The sequence below is a fragment of the Biomphalaria glabrata genome, chromosome 2 (genome assembly GCF_947242115.1).
Source record: "Biomphalaria glabrata chromosome 2, xgBioGlab47.1, whole genome shotgun sequence".
NCBI lineage: Eukaryota > Metazoa > Mollusca > Gastropoda > Planorbidae > Biomphalaria > Biomphalaria glabrata.
Genome location: NC_074712.1, coordinates 38193320 through 38218925, shown reverse-complemented (window position 1 = coordinate 38218925; position 25606 = coordinate 38193320). Strand labels below are relative to the sequence as shown.

Here is a 25606-nt window from a genome sequence, read left to right as displayed (position 1 = left end):
TTACATTCTAGTTAAGACTTTATTGATATTTGTACAACTCAGAAATGAGCTCAATCCCATTTGATGGAGGTAGTGAGAAACAAGTTGAAATAATTTATATCACACACACATCAAATATTTATCATTCCCAGAGGATTTCTTTACAATTTTGTTATCACGAAAACAATTCAAGCAGTTAAATATGTAGAAATGAATTCCTAGTTATGGAACAACCACTATAATATCAACACATGTCAAATGCTCATGACAGTTTCAACATTGGTAGTGATCATAGAGATGAAAGGAAATGGCCAATGCCCATGATAAAGATAAATAAAGTTTACAGGGTGGAATCTGTTTAAATACTCTGACATCAATAAAGCAATGTCAACAAGTGAAATAAGTCAAGATAAATCTTATCACATTAAGGACATTGAGTTGCCAAATAAAGTTTAATGCAGGCAAAGTTTGTCCATTTCAATAAAAGTAAAATTTTAACTGAAAATATATTTGCATACATTAGATATACCATTACACTTTTGGTACAGCTGTGAAAAAAAATGATCAGATCAAAGTTAAGAGAAAGGGTCATCACCAAAAGCATAAAATTCAAAAACAAATATTAAGAATGAGCATGTATTTTAAAAACGAAGAATGAATGCCAAAAAAAAAGACAATAAATGTGAACTTGTAAACAGCTACTATATATTGATGTTATAGCCAAATGCAAAATGGTTTATGTTTTTATTTGGAAATTTAAAGAAATAAATAAACAAGAAAAACATATTAAATATTTTTGTTTTTAAAAAAAAAAAGGTTATATTAAGTTTTTAAAGGTTTTTAACACATTTACAAAAAAAAAATGGTGGGGAACTGAATTCGAACTCATGGCTTACATCTCGTCAAGCCAACATTCTAACCTCTCTGCTAGGGAGGTGCCTATGACTATAGAAGATTGTATAGTTATGTATTGTTTGTTTCAAACTTACTTAAAAGCGATAACCTATAAAGGGGACTTATACTACCACTTCAGTCAATGACAATTTCTTTCCCTTGTTCTATATACCAAACAAAATAATTAATCAACTAAATGGTTAATTTTTTTTTTATTCAGTTGTCAAGTAATAGAAATAATTGTGCAAAATTTCAGCTAGATCCAAGATTGGGTGTCAGAGAAATAACCTGTACAAACTTTTTACAAGACAGAGTGAGTTGATATAAACTTTGTAATAAAAGTATTTCAAATATCCAGTTTATCTTAATGTCCCTTAAACAAAGAAGTAATTAAATAAACATATGCCAATCCTTTAATAAACTGGTAGAGACATCAGATGGTGATGGAGATATTTTCATCAACAGGAGAGATAGCAACAATAAGAGCCCCCCCCCCCCCCCCCACTCTGTATTTTGGAGGCATGGTGGCTGAGTGGTAAAGCGCTTGGCTTCCAAACTGGGTACACGGTTTAAAATCCTGGTGAAGACTGGGATTTTTATTTCAGGAACCTTGGGTGCCTCTGCGTCCACCCAGCTCTAATGGGTACCTGACATTAGTTGGGGAAATGTAAAGATGGTTGGTTGTTATGCTGAGCACATACCCTTATAAACTGTAGGCCACAGAAACAGATGACCTTTACAACATCTGCCCTATAGACCACAAGGTCTGAAAGGAGAACTTTGACTACTTTACTCTGTATTTAGATCTCTTTCCATGATATGCAACTGTTTTACAGAGTAATTTTAGTGATAAATAAAAATCCACAAAAGAAGGAAAGCTAAAAAAGAGCCTATACTAAGCTCATGACAGATATAGTCCTAAGGAAAGCCTAATAAGGTTAAGACATTATTGTTATTCAGGAAATATGGCGACTTAAATACTTTAAACAAGCAAAATATAAAAAATCCTTAAAAAAAATAAATAAAGCTTATCTAAAGGAAAGAACTCTGCACTTACAATTATATCACTAAATAATGTAGACATTATTTCTCATATTCAATATCAATGAAATAATTATTGACAAATATTTAATTGATTCATGTCTTGTCTAGGTCAATGAATAATTGTGCAAAGTTTAAACTTTGGGTGTGTTTTTTATATTGGGTGTGGGAGAAATAACGTGGTCAAACATTTTACCAGACAGTAAGACAGACAGAGTGAGTTTAGATAAGCTTTATAAAAAAAAACATGATCATGAAGACAATTAAAGTACATAGGACATGATAGATCACTAATACTATTTCAAAATAATTTAACAAAATCAAGAAAAACTAATTGCATTATTTATATAACAAAGAAGTAGATAAAATTTTCTTTGATTCTATAAGCATTACAATTTTCCCTGACTAATAATGTCATCATAAATTTTTTAAAGAAAAAAATAGTGCTCATATTCAACTTAGATATTTGCGTATGAATGTATAGTTTCAACCTTTTCAAAGCTACAAAATATTTCATGGCATTTATTATATCACAACACAGAGTAATTATCCATGACCCTTTCAATTGTAATAGCTCAATCTTATAAAATCACTCAATATTTAAAAGTCTATCAAAGACATTCTATAAATCACTCATCTATAAAGCTAATTAGAAAAATAAAATTAAGTTTAAAAAAAAACTATTTCTTTCAAGATCAATGCTCTTTGTTAGAAGTCAGTTCAGCCAATATTTTATCTAGCTTTAAGATGAGGTGCTCAACATTGTCCTTGTTAAAACACATTGGAGCTTTGAATTTGAGAACATTCTCATCTGGACCATCTCTGCTGAATAATATATACTCCTCCTTCAACCTGCAATTAGGATAGAAATCATCCAATCTCCATAGCAACAGTTTTATATATTACTAAATATAATCATAACATCATCATGTCTTTGATAAAGTTAGGTACTCTCTTTTTAAGTGACAAATGAATATGTATGGCTCTTCTTTTTATTTCCTGAAATTTTGTTTAATAGAAGTGCTGATACCAGAGTGTATAGCCTGTCCTGAATGAGAAATAAATATAAAAAAAAACACTTGGTACCTTAGTTGTCTACCATAAACAACAATTCTATCCCAATAAGATTTATTGTGTCAATTCCTTTGGATTTAAGCAGCTCGGTTTTGGTCAGCTATCCTTAAAAATTAATACATTTTATAGCCAGGTTTTATTTCTTTATTTTATCATTAAAAATTTATATTTCTTGAAAAGCTATGTATGACCTATCCTTGTGTTTATCTAGTGGTGCAGGTTAAGTCTATAATGGACATGCATAATAAGATTGACACATAGATATACAAAAGAAGTATTTAACTTCTTGTTTGAAGGAATGTCCGCAATTTAGAAGTTAAGTCAGTAGTTAATTGATTTTAGTATTTTGTTACTCTTAATAACTGGCATTTTTGTCTGGGTGGAAAGACATGCTCCTATTGATTCCCATTTCTTTAATTCATCTCATTCCCTTTGTAAAAATGTAGTATCTTGTGTTGTTTTTATTGTAGTCTTTGTCTCCAGTTTTTCATTTAATACTTGCTTCCCAACAAGAGCCTGGGTATTGAGGTAATAAGAATCTAAGACCACATATAAATATCTTGGATTTGGTTAGGCTGACAATTTGAACATTTTGCTCAAGTCCAAATAATATATATTGTATCCATTGTTTTTCTCCACAGAAACATTCATATGATTATACCTATGAAAACTGACATTTAAAACAATAAAATACATTTCATTTTTTGTATCATGTTATACAATACATCTAAAATTACCTTGAAACAATATATGCAGCTTCCTCTGTAGCTGGTGCCCTTGTGGCTCTACTTTTTACTAGGTCTAAACCCCAAAACATGCCTACTCCTCTGTAGGTAAACAAAGAAAAAGAAATGTTCTATTTTTATTAATATACAAGACATTTAAAAAAAAAAAAAAATCCTTGTTTAGATTTAACAGCCACTGATTAGAATCAGATTTTGAAAGAGATATACAAATCAAATGGAACATTTGTTTATTTAGTGAAAAGACTAGCAGCTTCATCTTTATGTCTGCTTTGTTAAGATCAGAGGGAGTAGTAGGTCTGAGTGGATCAAGTGTGACTGCTGACATATAGGCTTCAAAGTGGGGGACTGGAAAAAGATTTTTTGTTAGGAATCTTGATGGATGTCTATTTGACAACATCCCATGTTGCAGCTAAGAGAAATTATCATTCAAAACATTTTTGGTTTATGCTCTAGTCATTTGATTAGCCATGTTTAATTCTTCATTTTCTCTTTTTTTAGAAATATTGTACTTGGTGTAGTAGCATGTATGCATCATTCACTGTCTAGAATCAATCTCTCATATGTATACATGAAACTTTAACAGAATGAAGTAGACTTAGTTTAGTAGCATTCATTAGAACAAAAAAAAACAAAAAAAAGTAAATAGGAGCTAGCCTACATGATAAAAATGAAGTTAAAAATACAAACCTAACATCTCCAATAAGAGTGTACTTCTCTTTGAGCTCATTAAGCTTGGTTTCCATTAGTTTGCCAATCTTGACAGCATTCTCCAGGAGTTTGTCTTTTTCTATTACATCTAGCACGGCAAGTCCTATAGCACATGAGACTGGGTTGCCTCCATACTGTTAGAAAAATTAAAGGGCCAGTAAAATAATAATATAAAATCAAACAAAACTATAGATTAATTAATGTGTTTGAGTATGAAAAACTATGACCGTGTGTGACATACTCACAGTATTGAAATACTCTACACCACAACCTTCAAAGCTAGCTGCTATTTCTTTTGTTGTAATGACAGCAGAGAGAGGATGACCATTTCCCATGGGTTTACCCAATGTCAGAATATCTGGTACAACATCTAATGTGGAAGGAAAAACAACAGAGAGGATTTAAAAGGTTACACAATCATAACAACACAGTCTATTTTCTCACATTTGATTCTGCACATTTAAAAAGCTGTGATGAATATTACACTTGAAAAAACTGGACATGTACACAAAGGTATAACTTAGGAGTGAACTTCAACACCAACTTGGAAAAAAATCACAATCACATCAAAATGCAAAAAGGTATGACCATATTTTGGGGCAAATAACCAGCGGGTTATACAAGTGCTTACAAACGCATGGCAGCTGTGCAGGGTATACAAGGTGAGGGGTATACAAAATTTATTTTACACATAAACATAGCATAATGGAAACTATGGACATACTGGTAGTTCTCTATACCTCCTAGAGTTCGCTGTGTACAGGTACAACCAAAGGCTCGTATTTCACATTAGAGCAACAACTGAAGCACAATTGCGTCTCAATGCATCTGAGGTAGTTTACGGCAAGTCACGCACTTAGCACATGCAGGGTATATAAAGGTGCAGGTTGTACGATTTTGTTTTTACTTTTTTTTTTTTATCTGAGTGGGGTATATGTGTGTGAGTTCTATGCAAATAAGGGTTATATGTAAGAAAATATGGTAGATATGAAAAGAAATAAAATGTTGCAAAGTTAACAGAAGTAGTTAGCAAATATCAATGTGGCCTGAATGTAAGCCGCAAGTGAATTTTAGGCCCTTCAAAAATACAAAAATGGTGTTGCTAAGATTCTATTAAATACAGTGTATATATATTAAAGTATTCAGTGGTTACAATAAATATGTTTAATCTGAATTAATAGAGTAAATAAATATCTTACTCTGAGTTGAGAAAGACCACATGTGGGTGCCTACTCTACCAAAGCCAACTTGAACTTCATCTAATATGCAAACACCACCAGCTGCTCGCACAGACCTGAACAAAATAAACAAAATCAATCAATTTTTAAGCATAGACATATATATTCAAAATATAAATAAAATTAAAAAGCATAGTTATAAACTAAGTATACAAATAACTAAATTTAATAGATTTTAAACCCTTCTTTTTTGCTTGTGTTGAAAAAAAAATCTTTCAATCAATGTATAGATCATCATCAAATGTATAGACCATCAAACACTTTTGTCCAAATATGGCTAACTTTAATTACTTACCATATAAGTTTTGTTTTAAAATCTAAGATAAAAATGTTTTTAAAAGCTCAAGAAAACCAATGACTTTTAAGTCTCTAAGATATACAAGTAGGATATTCTTTTGTGAAGATTTCTATCATTTATAAGCAGTGAAATGCTCTGACCAGGCCTCCCAGGACTGAATAATAAATAATTGCACAATGCAGGAGGGGTCACTGTCCTGTTGGATATTGTTTTGAATAGTTCAGGTCAAACTTTAACTCATGCTGTCCCTGTTGTGGGGAGAAAGTCAAAATCTTCCGTCTTTTTTTTCAGTCAGACTTGCCCAATTGTTTGATGTAAATGTGTACTGAGAACAACCACAGACATAGTATTTTGTGCTGAGCTTTTTGGATTAGAGGATTTGACAATTTCAAGCCCTCCCATGGAGTTTGATGATTATTTAGAAAATAGGATAATTTTGTGTAATAGCATTTTTTAAGTTTATGCATTTATTTTCAAATACAGATGACTCTCGGTAATCCAATGGTTGTGGGACCTGTGGGCTGCTGGTTTACCAAAAACATCGGATAAACAAATATTAGCTGTATTTCAAAGATTTAACTGTATATGTAAAAAAAATTATTATTATTTATCATGTAAATAAGATATTCTCTTAGACTTTTAAGGGTATAAAGTAAACAATAGATGAAAAAGAAACATTTTAGGATGTAAAAATTAGAAAACATATGATTTCAATTTTTACAAATTTAATTCTATCTACATTAAAAAAATATATGTACTACAATATACGGTGACCTGACAAAATAGCACAGACTTATATATGATGTGTTAAAAGTACCGGATTATTAGTAATTTAATGTCCTAGGCAGCATTTTTGTTGACATCTCTACCTTTTTCAATATTAATAGATCTGAAATTATGCAGAGAACGAGAGTACTTTAAATTTTATATCATTCCCCTTTGTCACAAATGTTTAAAATGCATAACTTGCTAAAAATGTGATGACTCCGCTCAAGCAGTGATGGAATTTCTATGACATTTCCTACAATTTAACTTTGTGAAAGTTTGTGTGTGTGTGTGTATAAATCTGACAAGTATCTCTGCCTGTTTTCAAAGTACACTTTTGGAATGTAAATGAATGATATATTTTGAAATTATTCATGTTAGCTTACTATAATTGTTGCTGATCTAATGGACTTACTGAAATACTTTAGTGAGATAGCCAGGAGGATAAATCACTTGACCTCCACAGCTTTGCATGGACTCTGCAATGAAACAACATACTTGTTTGTCCTTTTTGGCAATGTTGTCAAGAATATCTTCCACATTATTGGCATACAATGTGGCAAGATCATCATTAGGATTGCTAGCTGTATTATATTTTCCTCTATAAGTATCAGGACATTCAGCCTGTAAATACAATGGCATTATTGGTTTTGTGATACTATGAAATCAATTTATAACAAAGAAGAGTACAGTCAGGGGTGCCACCCATGAGACCAAGTAAACCCTGAAACCAGAATTTCCAAATTTTACAAACCCTGAAATCATAAACCCCAAACTTTACCAACCCTGAAACGTACCGCATATACAATTTAAGCACCAAAATTTTACGAAAGAAGAACAGTATTAAATTACTACCTAGATCTGTATCATAATATGCCCCCCCATGTTTTAAATATGTAATTAGTAAGCCTATCATTATAATAAATAGAGTTTGTGTGTATTTATTGATAAAGCTTGTAATACAAGTTAAGAGGATTTAGTACAATTTTATATTAACAATGTTTGTAAACCCCCCCCCCCCCAACACACAGTTATTTTAAATGATGTTTCTCTCTTAACATTTTTTCCCTCATTATTCATTTGAAGCAGCCTACTTTAACTCTTTGACTGCTGTGTTTTGTTTTCAAAAAAATGCTACTTTTTTTAAAAAAATAAGAAAATGTTCCAAACATGGCTAAAACAAAAATTTATTGTTTAAGTACCAATGATGCTATAGTAACAAATTTGGTATCAAAGTAAAGGTAAATGAATGGAGAATGTGAAAATGTAAACATCTTTCTATTTAAATATAAGATACAAATTATAATCTAAATAATATGACACTCAGAAAAAAAAATGGATGCCAACTTTAGAACTTTTGAGACCTAAATTTAGATTTTGTTCTTTGTATTACTGTTGAAACAGCATATTTAGACTATTTACAGCATTTTCAAAAAGAAATGTGATAAAACAGTCAATAAAAGATGATGAATCATTGATTATATTATTATTTTTACCTTGTTTTTTAGTCAGAAAAAAAGTGAAAATTATTGCGCTTTTCATTACTACCAATAACAATAGATACCAGTACTAAATCTATCAACCAAATGCACTCAAATATTATGTATATTTGAATCAATGGGATATAGATCTAGATTTGTCTTCTTTTTATTTGCATAGAACATCTTTCATTCTAATACTAGACCAGTGCAAGACATAGGCTAGCGAGAGATCAAAGCCTAAATCTCTAACTAGATGAAGGACAATAAAAATCCTAATTCATTTTACCTAAGATTTAGACATCAAATAGATCATTATTACTGTTCCTTTGTGATATTTTCAAAAAGAAATGTGATAAAATAGTCAATAAAAGATGATGAATCATTGATTATATTATTATTTTTACCTGGTTTTTTAGTCAGAAAAAAAAGTGAAAATTATTGCGCTTTTCATTACTACCAATAACAATAGATACCAGCACTAAATCTATCAACCAAATGCACTCAAATATTATGTACATTTGAATCAATGGGATATAGATCTAGATTTGTCTTCTTTTTATTTGCATAGAACATCTTTCATTCTAATACTAGACCAGTGCAAGACATAGGCTAGCGAGAGATCAAAGCCTAAATCTCTAACTAGATGAAGGACAATAAAAATCCTAATTCATTTTACCTAAGATTTAGACATCGAATAGATCATTATTACTGTTCCTTTGTGATAAATTATGGATTTAGAATAGTTTTATATTTTACTTTTATTTAGTAGTAAACCTTTTGGAGCGCAACTTGAACCAGTATAGTGATGGTGATGATTTTTACCAAAAAACAATACTAAAAAAAATTGCTAGAAAATATACCAAGAAAAGGCCCAGCATGGTGGATGAATATTGGATTTAGATCTGCCATTTCTGTTGTTTTCATTTATCTAAGGGTTAGATCTATAGGAATCTACAAAGGTGTAAAGATAAAAGCATAGATCTAGTCAACCTTGATCTACATTCAAGACCTAGCCCTAGTCTAAGGCTAAGGCCTAAGCCTAAGCATATAAGGCAATACTAGATCTAGATCTAAATCTAAATGCTAATAATGTCCAAGTCTGCTTCATCCTATGCTAAATCTTGATCAAGATCTTCATTATTACAATTCATAGAAGTATAAATAAAACAATAATAAAGCTTCTTCAGTAATAAACATTGTGGGTGTGTCTTGGACAAGCATAGCCATGATGTTGTAGATTTTTACAGACAAACAATACTAAAAAAAAAAAAAAGAAAATGGGGAAAAAATGCCCACAGTGGATGATTATTTGATGTAGATCTACCATTTCCTTTCTTTTTATTTACCAGAAGCTTAGATCTAAAGATATATCTAGATCTAGAGTCCAAGTCTAGAGATAAAAGCTTAGATCTAGTCAATCTCGATCTACAGACTACACCTAGCCTACTGACAATAATAGATTTAGATCTAAATACTAATAATATAGATATAATCATATAAATACGCTAAATTTAGACCTACCTGAATCTAATCTAGATCAAATTCTTCATTATTACTATTTATTTGTGATAATTTTTAGAATAATTATAAAGTTTCTTCAGTAGTCAACATTGTGGGTGTGTCTTGGACTAGCGTAGTCATGGCGACGTTTTTTTACATTGTAAAAAAAGTAATAAATAAATGTCTAAATAAAGCCAAAAGCTTCTAATTTCTATGTAAACAAAGGATGAAGAACTCTTTTATAAATTAAAAATAGTTCCACTGTTGTTAGTTAAAATTTTTAATTTAAAAATGCAACGAAACAAAGGTAGGGTAAGAACGTCTATGGGATAGACGTTCCGTGCGTTTAGGGCAGACAGACCGTCTATGGGATAGACGCTCCGCACTCATTGAGTTAATCAACATTGATAAAACTGATTCCATCAATGTACACGCATGGACCTGCAAATCTATTGCAACAAGATTGATTTTAAGATTTAGTACAGATCTACTCCAAAATGAACATTAAGATTTAGTTTCTAATATTTAAATGTAGACCTAGATGGCTAGAATGTGCTGGACTGCCTATACATAATTATAATTTATTTGTATAAAAAAAAAACTATAAATCTATTGACCAATCGATCTATTTTTTCAGGCGAATGCAAACTTACTAATTTAATTCTTCAATCATTGATTCTAGTTCTGATCTAAAAACGATATAAATATCCTAAATCTAGATCCTACTTCTATAATACTCTAGACATAGGCTAAGGCTCTATGTCTATATGGAACCTATATAAATTTTAAAATATAAAACACGGGAAAAAAAAAAAAAAAAATTTCTCACTCGTGAATTTTTTTTTCTTTCTATTTCTAGATCTAGGACTAGCCGCTAGGTACGCGAGTAGATCTAGACTATTCTAGACTATATCTATACTAAATACAAGACTTTACAGTCTAGATCAGATCTAGATTGATCATAGAAATAGATCTAGACTCTAAATCGAGCCAATTCGAGGCGCGTTCCGTAGATCTAGAAATTCTCTATAGATCTTGAATGTTTACACTTTTTTGTCACTTAAAAAAAAAAATACTGTACCGGTAAATAAAGCTTAGTGCGCATGCAAAGTGAAAGTCTCGCGAATAGCGAGATATGAGACTGGTCGATTTTGTTTAAAAATGGCGGCTCGCGCGATCGGAACTAACAAACTAAAATTAACGGGGGAAAATGACCAGAAATTTCGAAAAAATCTAAATCAACTAAAACCCTGGATTTTTACAAAATTGCAAAAGGCAAACCCGGAGGGGGGGAAAATCGGACCCATCAAAACCCGGATTTCCGGGTTATTCCGGAAAAGTGGCACCCCTGAGTACAGTATTAAAATGTTGGAATAATTGAATTTCATTATTCATCTTGTTAAAAAATACAGTTTTTGATAATACTCACAATATGAACAAAGTCTGGTTTTGTATGCACACCATCTATCATTCTATCCAGTTTATATGTACTTAGATCTATCAGTGATACAACATGGCCATGGTAAGCTCTACAACAAAAAAAAAGGACACAAAAATTATTAAAAGGAAATAATTACCAGTCCGTTACAGAAAAAGTAACCTCACTTTCTCTCTCTATATATAAAAAAAGTGTTTTAATTACTTTTGCTATGCTTTTTTTGTTGCTCTTTTTAATGTTGTTAAATTCAATTTAAAAAATAAGCACTTAGAATAAATGAAATGATTGAGTACACAAAGTAATAAGAAGTTGTATGTAACCAGGCTGACAGGTGGATACAAAGAAATATAGAAATTTACTTTACCTGTCTAAAGCAATTATTTCTGTTCCTTTAGTATGGTGGCGAGAAAGTCTTAGAGCGAGATCATTAGCCTCAGACCTATGAATAAGGCAATGTTTAAAGCATAGATTAGATATGTGTATGTTTGCTAACCACTGTCAAAAATGTAAATTCAAACTCTATGGCCCCATCACAAGGTCCTCAGGGCTCGCAAAGACCTTCCTTCAGTAAACAGTACCAGGAAGAAGAAGAAGCGTAAGACAGAGAAAGTAATGGGAAGACAACATCAAAGAATGGACATGCCTGTCTGTGAATGAAATTCTATCCAAGACAAAGGACAGATAAGAATGGAGAAAGACGGCTGACGGATCTTGTGTGGTGCCCCAACAGACTAAGAGATAGGTGAAGACTGAAATTTAAAATTGAAGTAAGTGAAAATACACACAAAAAAAGAATTTGTTGGTCAGCAAAAGTTCTCCGCAGCTCCACCCCATCCAAGTTATGATTATAACTTAACCCTTACCCCTATATGCCCATTTTTCTTTTTATAGCATTCAACTTTAGATAGAAAATACATACATTTAAAATTAATTTAATAAAGTAATTAAGTGGAATTCTGAAATCTTCTGACTTAAAGACAATTCTTAATTATAAACAGTAAAAAACAAAACAAAACTTAATGACCTACCCAGAATTAGTAAAGTACACCATGCAAAGCTGATTAGGCAAATGGCTGACCAGCTTCTGTGCCAGGAGAACTATGTTATCATGTAGGAAACGTGAGTTTGTGTTAAGCTGACCCATCTGTTCAACTCCTGCAGCAACAACTTGGGGGTGGCAGTGACCCACTTTTCAAATAAAATATAGATCTTCATACAATAAATCAAAAACATTTGTATTACTTCAACTTAATACATTTTCCTGCCAGCTTTTATTAATATTAATTATTATTGGTACAAACATTTTCATGAATTTTTTTTTACAGAAAACTGATTTATTTTTTAAGAATGAGAGAAAAACGTAAGCTGATGCATTTTAAAATCTCATTTAACTATAACCTGAAAACTAACAAGTCTGTACTTAAATTATCAATCAGCAAACAGTGACCAGTGCATTATAATCAATAGTAGCTTGAAAGATGGCAATAGTAAAAGGCTTACAAAACATTAAAAGTATTAACCAACACAAGACAAGCTAGAACATCAGTGATTGAAAACAATGATGGAAATCTGAAAAACGCAAAATACTAATTTTTGGTGGAGTATGGAATCTTGCATACAGTTGAATGGAGAAACATTAGAAGAAGTTGACTCATTTAAATACCTAGGGTCAAACATAGCAAAAGGGGGAGAATCAATAAAAGAGATGAAAACCCACTTCAGCTTGGCATCCGCTGCCATGAAGCGGTGGGAAGCGTGGTCGAGAGGCCAAGTACGCTTGAACTTGGCTTGGCTACCTAGAAGGGGGCTCGAGGTTCGACACCCGACTCGGGCAAAGTTGTGTTTACTGAGCGCCTAAAGGCAGCACGGAAAGCCAACTCCTAGATACCCCTCCCCCCCACCGGTCCACAAATGAGATTGGACCAAAAGAGCTCTGAGCATGCTATAAGCATGAAAGTGGCGCTATACAAAAGCTATAATAATAATGAGCAAACTGTGGTAAAACTGGAAGAGTAACATCAGCTTCCAAGTAAAATTAAACTGTATTCTTCCATAGGAGTCTCTGTACTCCTATATGGTTGTGAAAGTTGAACAATGAATGCTGAGGCCGAAAGAAGAATTCAAGCCTTGAGAGTAAATGCTACAGAAAAATGCATGGCTATCAGATACAGGAAACGAAGACAAATGAGTTTTTATTGTTAATAATGTGGCTGGCAAAAAGGTGGCGCACCTAAATACTGTAAAGAGACTAAAGCTGGGCTGGTTTGGTCATGTTGTAAGTCATCCTACATGGGACAGTGGAGGAAGCACAAAGAAAGGGACATCCAAACAAAAGCTGGCTGGACAATGTAAAAGAATGGACTGGCCTCTCTCTTAATATCCTACACAAAACAGCTGCTGACTAGGATAAATGTAGATTTTGCTACATAAATGTAACAGCACCCCCATGAAGAAAGTCAAGGGACAGATAATGATGATTCAAATTAATATATACATTATACAATACATACTATGTTTTATCACGCTCACATCTGCAATATTCTAAGTTTCAATATCACTGCCTGGTATGGCAATCTGAGCATTAAAAATAAAAATAAACTTTATGGAATCGTAAATGCTGCAGGTAAAATCCTTCGCAAAAAACAAACCCCATTTGGGCAGTTGTTTGAGACAAACATCTATAAAAAAAGCTAACAAGATCCTCGAAATAAAGAATCACCCTTTGTGTCAGGATTTTGTGATTTTACCATCACTAAAGAGATACAAGACACCGATAGCAAAGACAAACAGACACAAACACTCTTTTGTTCCCCTGGCAATCAAATCATTAAATAAGAACAATCTGATATAAACTTTGTCACATGTAAATTATGAGTGAGTCTGGTGTGAATGTACACTTTAGTTTCTTATAGTTATAATGTTTTTTGTTTGGTGTATTGCACAAATTGTAAGACAAATTTTCATACGGACAATAAAGATTATTATTATTATACATTAATTGTTCTCAGAAGCAATAACTATGTCTTACCATACACAAGTTTTGACCAGACTTCAGTACTTTAGATTCCTTCCTAACCCTCTGCCTCACCAAAGAAAAGTTTACTTTTTCTTTTGGCAAGCTAATCCAATTTATCATCCACCTCAAAATTTGAACTTGCACTTAAAACACTGCTTACCATGAGCCACATTATTGATGCAGTCCAAATATTCATGCCCCTCCTCATCATACATGTACTGCCCTTTAGCACTCACAATTTTGACTGGATCAGATTTAAAAAATAATGTACATGATGGGCTGAGGAATAAACAAAATAATTGTTTTTCAAGCTGGTAAATGTTTTATTCATTATTTAAGAAAAGACCTACTAGCAAAAATACTTCAGAAACCATCAACTTCAGACGGACAATATGTGGTAAACACTACTTTCAGATTCACAATAATTGGCGAGTGAAAGGATTGCAGAACAAAATTTATCAAATTAGTACAAGCAGGATAATTGTAGTCTATGTTGCAACAGTAGTAATAAAAACAATATTCATCAATAATGATAATAATGAGAGTGATCGCTTTGAAAAGTTACTGTAAGTATAGACTGAAATAAGGAATTACAAAATCAAAGAAAAACATCAAAAATACTTTTTTAAAAAAAGCTTATATTAAGTAAAATTGTATTAATTAGTTTGGATAAGTCATGTAATTATATGCGCTATTGACTTTGACATAATAAATCTCTGCGATTAGAAATATTTTTACCAATTGTTTTTGTTTAGCTTTTAGCTTTCTCGATGCGCTATGATCTTATCACTTGTCTGGACCAGTTGTGAAAGACGGAGGGAAGATGAGGTGGTATCATGGTGAAGGTTTCCATGATTGCTTTTTAAATGTCTAAAAATGTTCACTAGGGGCTTGAGTCCTCAAGGGGACTATTTCAACTTATATTATAACATCTGCCAAGTACTATTTCTTTTCCTTGTTCAAGATTCCAAATAAAATAATTAATTACCAATAGTTGATTAACTACTTGGTTAATTTTTATTTATTGATTCTTGTGTTGTCAGGTAAAAGAAATAATTGTGCAAACTTTCAGCTTGATCCAAGATTGGGTGTTAGAGAAATAAAATGTACAAACTTTTTATCATACAGACAGACAAAGTGAGTTGATATAAGCTTTGTAAAAAGTATTTTTCTCAATGAGTGGAGAGAGAGGATGGTGGGTCCCTAATTATGGAAATCTTATGATTTAGAAAAAAAAAAGTGTAAGAATTATGACCTTCAAGCCTAACATAGTTGGAGACACACTGCTATCATATTTAAACATTTAGCAGTACAAATACATTTAGAAATCATGTGTGCTAAAATTGCATTGGTTGTTGGACAGCAATTTAAAATAAAATTAACTTACAACAATTGTTGATTATAAGATAAAAAGTTTAAAGGTAAAGGTAAAAAGACAGTAGTAGACTATATTTGACCTTGGAATGTCATGAAAGATAATTTAAAGATTTAAGTCAGTTAATGAGGTTAATATTGCAGAACAGTGAGACAAGGGAAAAAAAAACAAAACAATAAAAGCTTATCTTTTAATGATTTGCATTAACCCAATTCTAAAAGTATCATACAAAAGAAAATGTAATTACTTTTTTTTTTTTACTTTTTTTTTTTGGAAGATGTTTGCTATTAATGAGTTGAATTGAAATCTTATTTCTTTGAGATTTGTTACTGAATATAGTTTCAGTACTTTATTACTTTACTATCAGTACTTTATTACTTTACTAAATGTAAATTAGTAAATTGTGCAATGCTTTCAAAACATTTATTTCAAAAATAGTTTCAAGTATTATTGCTGAAATGTCAAGATTTTTTTTTGTATTAACAGTTAAAATTTTGCTCACAATCAAGCTGGTAGAGATGTACAAAAAGTTTATATTATATATCCTCAATTTGTGGGGATCAATACGTTAGTGGGTGAGCAATCTTATCTTTTGTAGGTTACGGCAGAAAAGTAAACAAATCTAGAAATAATATTCATGATATTCAAATGAATGTGCAGCATGTGTTGAATGGCGTTCATCTAGGAGCGAAGTAATCTGATTTCAAATGTATGCTGCTAAGTCTTCAGGATGCAATAGGGGGAAAAATTTGAAATGGATCTCCTTAGGTATTGGGACTATTGTGGTCTATCCAAAGGCTCCTGCTACTGAGTCAGAGCTTAACATATTTTTGTACATATAGCAAGCATACGCATATAACCTGTGCACACAGTAAACTACAGGTGGTATAAAAACCCAAGGGAATGTCCATAGTTTCCGTTGTGCTATGTTTATGACTAAAATAAATTTGCACCTTTGTATACCCAAACAGCTACCATTCTTTGGTAAAACTTGTATAACCTGCAGGTTATATGGATGAAAATATGCTAAATAGAGTTTATAAGCATATTTATGATAATACTAATTAAAGTTTAATTGCAAAATGGATGGTAATGGTAAATGAAGTTAAAGGTACAAAACTTTATTCTAATTACTTTACATAAAATAATGAAATGGTTGTTTCTATCACAATCAGCTTTTTTATTAAACAGAAAAAAATGTTTTTGCCGCTGCTAGTATAGAAGCAAGATGTTGCAAATGAATATATTTTTAGTTACCAGTATTATTCACAAGACATTTTAACATTGAACAAAGGTAATAACATGCAAAACAATGCTGTTTAAAAATAACTAAAAATGAAAATTGATAGAACAAACTGTCTCCTGCAGATAAGAAAATAATAAATACATATACATTTATGCTACTAATTAACTGGTGGCTGAGTGGGGGATTTGAGTTTGAGTTTTTGGCACATCAGCATAATTTAGGCCATGTCGTACCCATAATCCTTCAAGGATTACTCTCCTTTACAAGAGCTAAATTCCATACAGTTAAATCATTAAAAACAAGGTCTATTCACAGTTAAAATAGTAAACGTAGTAAAAATTTAATAATTAGTAAAAAACTTATGTAAATATTATAGGGTAACAATTTCATAAATCAGATCTTCGTAGTCAACCCCACCTCCCGGACAAAGCCCAGTACCTTCCCTGGGTTGACATTGTTGAATAGTGTTTTTAAGTTGTGCGCTCTAAAAAATTTTCCCTAACATCCTGGTATCTGGGGCAATCAATGAGGATATGATACACCGTGAGGCGAGAGTCACAGTACTCACAAAGTGGGGGCTCCTCTTTCTTCAGCACAAAGGAATGCGTGATGTAGGTGTGTCCAATCCTAAGTCTGGACATGGTCGTGCTACCACGCCTTGTCAGACACTTAGATATGGGCCGCCACCTGACATCCGCCACAATCTGCCTGAGTTTGTTGTGAGTCTCAGCCTCCCATCAATCCTGCCACTCTTGATAGGTGGCAGAGGCAATACTTTGTCTCAAGTCCGAGCAGGGAATTTGGGTTCCTGACACTGCTTGATTTAGGGCTCTCTTTGCTTCTTTGTCTGCTGTTTTGTTTCCCTCTATGCCCACATGGGAGGGGACCCAGATGAAGGTGACATCCCTATGGTCGGCTGTTATTTGGTCCAACAGCTTTAGGCTCTTGTGTACCAATGGAATGTCAGTCTTCATCCGTCCCAAAGCTTGCAATGCAGATTTGGAGTCAGAGCAGATTAAAAATTTTCTCCTTTCTGATGCTTTGACGGCCATAAGTGCAAGCGATATTGCATGTAATTCAGCCGTAAAGATGGAGCAGCCATCGGGGAGTCTACAGGAGATTGTTTTGTTCTGAAAGGAGCAGGCACACACGACCTTTCCATCCATTTTGGATCCATCTGTGTAAATAGTGCCACAATCTCCGTAGCTCTCCTGCAGTTCCCTAAAGAGGACTTGTAGTATACTTGGGTCTGTATTTTCTTTTTTGAAATTAAGAAGGGATAAATTTAATTTAGGTTTTTTCATCAACCAAGGAGGGTTCTGTGGGGTTTCTATTTTAGAAATTTGGTCAATGGGTGGGGTTAAATTTTGAATGGATTCTCTCATTCGGAGGCCCAACGGCTGTATGTTAGGTCTTCGATTGTATAGTTCTACTTCTGTAGGGTTAAATATAGAGTCGAAAGCAGGGTTCATGGGGTTGGATTTTAGCTTGACTATATACTGCATTGCAAGCTTTTTCATTCTTATGTCCATGGGGAGTTCTCCAGCCTCTACGTGGAGACTTGGGATTGGTGATGTACGAAACACACCGAGACAGAGACGCAGGGCAGCATTTTGTATGGGTTCCAGTATTTTTAGATAAGACTTCCTTGCTGCTCCATATATTATGGATCCGTAGTCTAGCTTGGATCGGATTAGGCTCCGATATAGCAACAGCAAGGTGTCTCTGTCAGCTCCCCAGTCCGTATGGCTGAGTACTCTAAGTATGTTTAATGACTTTTGGCATTTCTTCTTAAGTTCCTTAATGTGGGGGAGAAAATTAAATTTGGAATCTAAGGTGAGGCCTAAAAATTTTGTAGTTTTCACAACAGGGATCTTCTTTTTGTGTATAAATAGTTCAGGATCTGGGTGGATTCCCCTTAAATTACAAAAATGCATGCTAACTGTTTTGGAGTCCAAAAATTTAAAACCATTATCGTTTGCCCAATTTTGAATTTTATTTAAACATAATTGTAATTTTCCTTCTAAAGTAGGCCCCTATTCATGTTTTTGCCATGTGTAAAAATGACAAAATCATCAACATACAGAGAGCACTCTATGCAAGGGGACAGAGCCTTTATAATACTGTTTATTTTAATGTTAAACAGGGTTACTGAGAGAATGCTGCCCTGGGGTATACCCATTTCCTGGTCATAAGTGTCAGAAGCGGAGTTGCCCACTCAAACCTGAAATTTCCAGTCCTTTAGGAATTCCCTTACAAAGTAGGGAAGGTGTTCCTTAAGCCCCATAAGCTCCAGGTCACGTAGAATGCATGTTTCCAGGTTGTATCATAGGCCTTTTCTATATAAAAAAAAACAGCTACTAGATGTTCTTGTCTAAGTAATGCATTTCTTATAAAAGATTCCAGCCTTACCATGTGGTCAGTTATTGTTTGTCCCTGCCGGAATTTGCACTGGTAGTTAGAGATTGATTTATTTATTTCTCTCAAAGTACCAGACCAACCTATTATTTATCATCCTTTCCATGGATTTGCAGATGCAGCTTGTTAGTGCTATTGGGCTATAGTTGGTTGGGTCAGACCCATCTCTTCCCGGTTTAGGTATCGGTATAACTGTGGCTTTCCTCCAGCTGTTTGGGAAAGTGCCTGTTTGCCATACACAGATATAGATTTTTAGCAGGGTTGCCAATGAGTGTATGGGAAGATGCTTGAGGAACTGATAATGGATTTCATCTTCTCCTGGCACTGTGTCATGTGATTTGTCCAGTGAGTCCCTCAGTTCTTCAAGCGAGAACAATTTGTTATAGTCTTCATTGTTCTCTGATCTGAAATCAATGGGATCTCTTTCCTCCCTGATTTTGACTTTTTGGAATTCTGGCATGTAGTGTGCAGTGGATGATTTATCTGCTATTGAGGATGCAAGGCAGTCAGCTATATCTCTGGGAGACGTAACAGTTCGTTCTTGGTTTTTCAAATGCCCTATTGCATTTGATTCTTTCCCTTTGATTCGCCTTACTGCCATCAAAACAGCTCTAGCAGAAATTTTGACATCCAGACTGCCGACAAAATTTCTCCAGGAATTCCTTTTGGCTGACTGTATGGTCACTCTAGCTATCCCGAATAGCTTTAAATTTCCCTGGGAAGGATTCTTTATATATGCAGACAGTCCTTTTTTCCTATCGCCAATAGCACTTTTGCAAGCTGTATCAAACCATGGTTTGCTAGGCCGTTTTGGATTTGCGAAGGTTAGTGGTACAACTTTCCAGGCAATATCAAGTAGCTTGCTAGCAAAGATATCGATTGGCTGTACTATGTTCATTAAGGATATTTTCTGTGATATCCTCGGAGCATCTTTTTTGGAATTGTTCCCAATCTGCTTTATTCAGCTTCCATCGCTGAGGTTGTCCCAATGAGGGGAGATTGTTAGCAATGATGATTGGGGAGTGATCAATTCCCAGTAGATCGTTGCTTACTGACCATTTACAATCATCCAGAAGTCCTGGGACGCATACGGTGAGGTCAATGCACGTGAGAGATTCAGTTCCTGGATGCAAGTAGGTCAGTGATGCATCATTAAGTGTGCATAAATCATGTTGGAGGAGGATATCCTCCAGCATACAACCTCTTGTGTAAGTATTGTTGGATCCCCACATAGTGTTATGGGCATTGAAATCCCCAAAAATTATATAGGGTCGAGGGAGTTGTTTTATGAGGTTCTCCATATCTGTTGGGTTCAATGGAGCACCTGGAGGTAAATATAGGCTGCAGCAAGTAATAACCTTGTGTAGGGTTATCCTAGCTGCAACGGCCTGTAGTGTGGTCTGTAGCTCTACCCTCTCATGGGGAACGCTGTCCTTCACAAGGATACAGACTCCACCTGATGCTCTCCCTGCAACCTCAACAGTCCTGCTGTAAGTGCCGTAGCTTTGAAAACTGATATTATCTTTCAGAAATGTTTCCTTTAAGCAGACAGCTACAGGAGTCTCTGAATCCATCTCCTCATAATTGGCCTTGAGGCCTCCACAGTTCCAATGTACAATCCTGGAAACCATGGCTTATTCTAAATGACCTACTTGGAGCTATTAGGCCTTGGGAGGCCCCCGGAGGGGTTTCCCTTTATTCCAGTCACCTTTGTATTTTTAGACTTGGGTTTGGAAGGAGAGGAGGACACCCCATCCCTTTTGGGGGAAGTCCTTCTCTCTGCAGAGGGGAGATCCCCCTTCCCTCACTTTGGGTATCTTTTTTGATTTGATTTCTCCCCTTAGGGGGTTCATCAACCTCTGACTCAGTAGAGGTTGGGGTGTCTGGCTGGGTTCTCTGAGGAGAGCCTGAGTCAGACATGTCTCCAGCTTCTCCCGGAGTGATGGTTTTGTCATGCTGCTCAGTCTCCATGCTCTCATTAGCGAGCACAGAGAATCTGTTCTTTAGCATGACAAAAGGGCTTTCTTTTCTCTTTGGCGGTGTATTTTGTGGCATTGTTTTTTTCTGAGTTGGAGGAGGAGTGGTGGGGTCAATGTGTCTGTCTGTGTGGCTATGGATTTTCCTATCTTAACCACAGCCTGGGCGTAGGTCTTTGTCAAGCCTTATTGGCTCTTGGGTAGGGCCAATACAACCAACTTCGCCTGGCTGAAGGTAAATCTATTTCTTGTTGCCTTGTACTCCTGCACAGCAACCTCCTGTTTCCACACAGGGCAGTCCTTTGAGTAGGCTGAGTGGCCAGCTTGACAGTTCGGGCATTTGAACTGGGCTGTGCAGCCTTTGTCCTCATGACCCTCTCCAGCACATCTGGCACACACAGTGTTTCTCTTGCAGACTGCCACGCCATGTCCATAACCCTGGCACTTGAAGCACCTCATGGGGTTAGGTATTTAGGGTCTCACTGGAACTCGTAGGTATCCTGCCTTCACATACTCTGGCGGTGTCCTAGTTCCGAATGTGAGGATAATAGCGGTGGTTTTGACCTCCTCACCATCCCTGCGCCTGGTAATGCGCTGGGCATGGGTGACTCCTTCAATTCCCTCCATTATTTCCTTCTAGGAACATTCCAGCAGGTCTCGAGCTGATTACACCTCTGCTGGTGTTCAGACTCTTGTGTGGCATGACTTCCACATGGAGATCACAGATTATTCAGTGTCTTAGAAGCCCATCAGAGTGTATCTTACTATCAACTTCTACAAGAAGTTCCGATGACTTGTGCAGCTTAGATACACTCTTGGGCTCTCCCACTACTGACTTAAGTCCCTTGTAGATGAGAAAAGGGCACAAATCTGGGGCAAGTAGTTGTTTTTTTTTGTTTTTTTTTTGGGGGGGGGGGGGGGTTTGTCCATGGACATTTGTTGCAATTCGGCACCTGTGCTCCCCACCTGCTATCAAGTCCAACTAGGGGACGAGCCATTGGGATGTCCAGAATGAGCCCACCAGGGCTATACAGGTGCTATACTCAGTCAGCTGCAGCATCAGACATGTGTACTATACAGCAGCTCCCTGATTGATCCTCCAGCCACTGCCCTTTGACCTATGCTGGTAGCTCAGCGTGACCAGACAGTTGACCCAAAAGCGGGCCATCTGGGCCTCGGGTCTAGAGGAACTTAAAGCCAAAGTACTGTGTTGTGGTGGTTTATCCTCGGAGAGACACCTACTCAAATACCAGGAACTCTTTATCCCCCCTTACCCGTCGCAGTTCACGCAAACGGACTGGTCTAAGACGTAGGGAGATTTTAAAGATAAGGAGACAGAGTGATGGGCAATGAAGGCAGACTGAGAAAAAGAGGAGGCAGACACAATGATAGAAAAAAGAAGTAGGGCACTTTTGAGCTCCAAAAGTGCTAAGCAAAGAGGAGCGCAGTTTAACGTCATGTCTCGGGACGCGATCTATATACAGTAACTAGTAATAAGATCTAGGTCGATATGATTATATTATGCTTTAATAAAAATAAAACATCTAGATTTATTCTAGAAGTCTAGTTAATAAATTTTATACATTTAAAAAGCTAGTAGAATCTAGATCTATATTCTATATAGATCAATAGAATCTATTATATACATAATCTAGATATAGTTCATACCCAATAAATTGTTTCCGTAGATTTAAAGTCTGCTCTTTCGTAAGAGATCCGTTCATTTCATATGCTTTAGACTTAGTCTTCTTAAACTAGTTTTCTACTTTATTTTAATATTTATAAATCTAGTCTAGGAGTTCTAAATCTAGAATCTATTTATATTATATTTATATTATACTATAGACTATATATATATATATATATATATATAGATCTTATATTAATTCTACTAATTAGAACTAATTAACTAATTATACTATGACTATAGTCATAATATTAAATATAGTATAGATATAATATATAATAATATATGAGTTGAATAGTTATAAATAGTTGTAAATATAAACTATAGATCTAGATTCTAGACAATCTAGATCTATAATCTATACATACAGATTATCATGGGCGTAGCCAGGATTTTTTTTCGGGGAGGGTTTTGGGGGGGGGGGATTCCCCCTGACTCCCCCCACCCCCGCGGAAAAAAATAGTTTATTGTAGACTCCCCGCCCTTGCTAGCAAGGATGTCTGGGGGAGTTCGCAGCGCAACAAAATGCATATTCTGAGGTATCTACAGTGCATTATCTTGCTATTAAAAAGTTTTATTTCAAAAACCTAATGTGCTATTCTTACTGACTTAGACCCTCTCGCGCCGTTCGGCGCATTTTCCGGCAAGCTGTTTCCGCAACTCTTATTTTGCGTAATTCATTTTGTGTGAGAACATGTCCTGCAAAACCTCATGCGACGCTCTGTCACAACCTTACTAAAGATTTGACTCCCAGTTCGGTATATGATTTCTTTGATTTAGACCCAATCTCTATGACTGACTCCTAAAATCTGTCTTAGTCATCTTTGTTGAGACACATTTAATGATTTTCAATTTCGGCAGAAGACTATTCACACTTTATTAATGGAGCCCAATCCACTGGTAGAAATTTGTAACCTTTCTTGACTACGCTCTTGGAATTACATGCCTGTATTTCGCTTTAGATTTTATATCGAAAAGGAAAGTTTTCTCATCAAATCATCTGTTGAGGGGTTTTAAACTAAGAAATCTCTGGAGTTTTTTTGTTTTGTTTTTAATTCAAAACCCCATTTAGCTACGATCATAGAATTTGGTGACTGTAGTTTGCTTTAAAATAATATTGAAGAGAGAGGTTTTCAACTCTAAACGCTCTGTAGGGGAATTTTAAACTCAAAACCAACTGGAGGGGTTTTAACCTTTAAAAAAAAAGCCATCTGGAGAAGGGGGATTTAAACTCAAAACCCCTTTGGCTACGCTCATAGATTTTATAGTGTGTAATTTGATTATTTTTTTTTATTGAAGAGGTACTTTTTAGCTTCAAACCCCAACTGGAGGGGAGGGGGTTTAAACTCAAAACCCCTTTGGCTACGCTCATAGAATTTTGAGTGTGTAATTTGCTTTTTTATATTGAAGATGGGGTTTATCGTAAATTTTGGAGGGGGTTTTAAAATCAAAATCTTCCTCAACTGTGCTGTTGGAATTTGGGGATAGTTGTTTGCATTTTTTTTGTTTTGTTTTATAGAAGAGGGGGATTTAACTGCAAAAACCTCTGGTAGGGGGTTTAAAATTCAAAACCCCCTGTAGGGGGTTTTAAACTCAAAACCCCTAGTAGGGGTTTTTAAACTCGAAACTCTCTGGTAGGGGTTTTAAACTCGAACCCCCCTGGTAGGGGTTTTTAAACTCGAACCCCCTGGTAGGGGTTTTTAAACTCGAGCCCCCCTGGTAGGGGGTTTTAAACTCAAAACCCCTATGGTTGTGCTGGGGAAAGAGATGGTTTAGTATTAAAATCTCACCTAAAATAAACAAAATCAAAGCAAAAAATCAGTCACTAAATTCCGACTCCCCCCCTTCGGGGGGGGGGGATTTCATTTTGGGGGGGGGTTGAACCCCAAGAACCCCCCCCGGCTACGCCCATGCAGATTATAAAGATTATTTATAAACTATAGATCTACACAGATTATTATTGATTATATCATTATTCATTATATTATAATCATTATACTAATAAATAACTAAAAAATAGTTTACTAAGTAATAACTAATTATAGACTAATCCACTAATACTACTAAGTAATAACTAATAGACACTTGTCTTAGACAGTAAATAAAATATGCCAGTGAGTAATTAATCTATTTTAATTATACATACTTTACATAGAATAGTTACTAGTTACTAGATCTAGTTAGTAGTCATGGTCACTAGCAGTGAACAGAAACTAGACCTAATTGATTTTATAAATTCAAAAATTCATTTAAAATTGTCATAATAATAGATTTTTTATGGCAATTTAGCCTAAATTTTAGGTTTAAGGCTAAGGCTCAGCCACTTACTGACTTAGATCTAGTGACTAGATGTAGTCGACTTAGATTAAGTATCATTAATGACATTAAGTTAGATTATCATTAAGTCTAGATGACCCTAATTATTCTAGATTTAGATAGATCTATCAATCTGAATACTGAATCTATCTACTATCTAGAATCTAGTCAATCTAGATTCTAGATGTCTAAAATATAGCATTATAACCCCTTAGACTAAATTAGATCAATATAGAATCTAGATCTATAAATATTTTCTATACAACTCTACTAGATCTAGATAGAGATTATCTACTAGAATCTAGAAACTGTTACAATAATAGATCTAGTCTAAGTCTAGTGACTGAATACAGCTGTTTTATTGTTTCTCGCTTGCTGTTCGGGCAAAAAACTAACGTACTCTAACCTAT

The 25606-nt window shown here is 34.6% G+C and overlaps 1 protein-coding gene across 2 annotated transcripts; it reads right to left on the bottom strand.

The window, feature by feature from the left end:
- On the bottom strand, nucleotides 1-25606 carry LOC106054843 (ethanolamine-phosphate phospho-lyase-like). Of its 2 annotated transcripts, none has more exons than XM_056020413.1 (12): nucleotides 25512-25606; nucleotides 22862-23007; nucleotides 14339-14457; nucleotides 12191-12350; nucleotides 11527-11601; nucleotides 11154-11253; nucleotides 7159-7367; nucleotides 5642-5736; nucleotides 4688-4812; nucleotides 4422-4576; nucleotides 3726-3815; nucleotides 1-2766 (listed from the first exon to the last, which is right to left on the bottom strand). In XM_056020413.1, the coding sequence occupies exons 2-12, from the start codon at nucleotides 22915-22917 to the stop codon at nucleotides 2610-2612; spliced, it is 1341 nt and encodes a 446-aa protein (XP_055876388.1). In that variant the 5' UTR covers nucleotides 22918-23007; nucleotides 25512-25606; the 3' UTR covers nucleotides 1-2609. The 2 variants fall into 2 exon arrangements, with proteins under 2 accessions (XP_055876388.1, XP_055876387.1); XM_056020412.1 differs by having other exon boundaries at nucleotides 25027-25577.

What these genes read in the sequence shown, in the direction of transcription:
- LOC106054843 (XM_056020413.1), bottom strand. Translation starts at nt 22,917, where the DNA reads ATGAACGGATCTCTTACGAAAGAGCAGACTTTAAATCTACGGAAACAA. An exon ending in TATCTCACTAAAGTATTTCA is followed by an intron (nt 5,737 to 7,158) that starts GTAAGTCCATTA and finishes TATTTTGTTCAG; the next exon opens with GTCTGTGCGAGCAGCTGGTG. An exon ending in ACTCTTATTGGAGATGTTAG is followed by an intron (nt 3,816 to 4,421) that starts GTTTGTATTTTT and finishes GTTTACCTACAG; the next exon opens with AGGAGTAGGCATGTTTTGGG.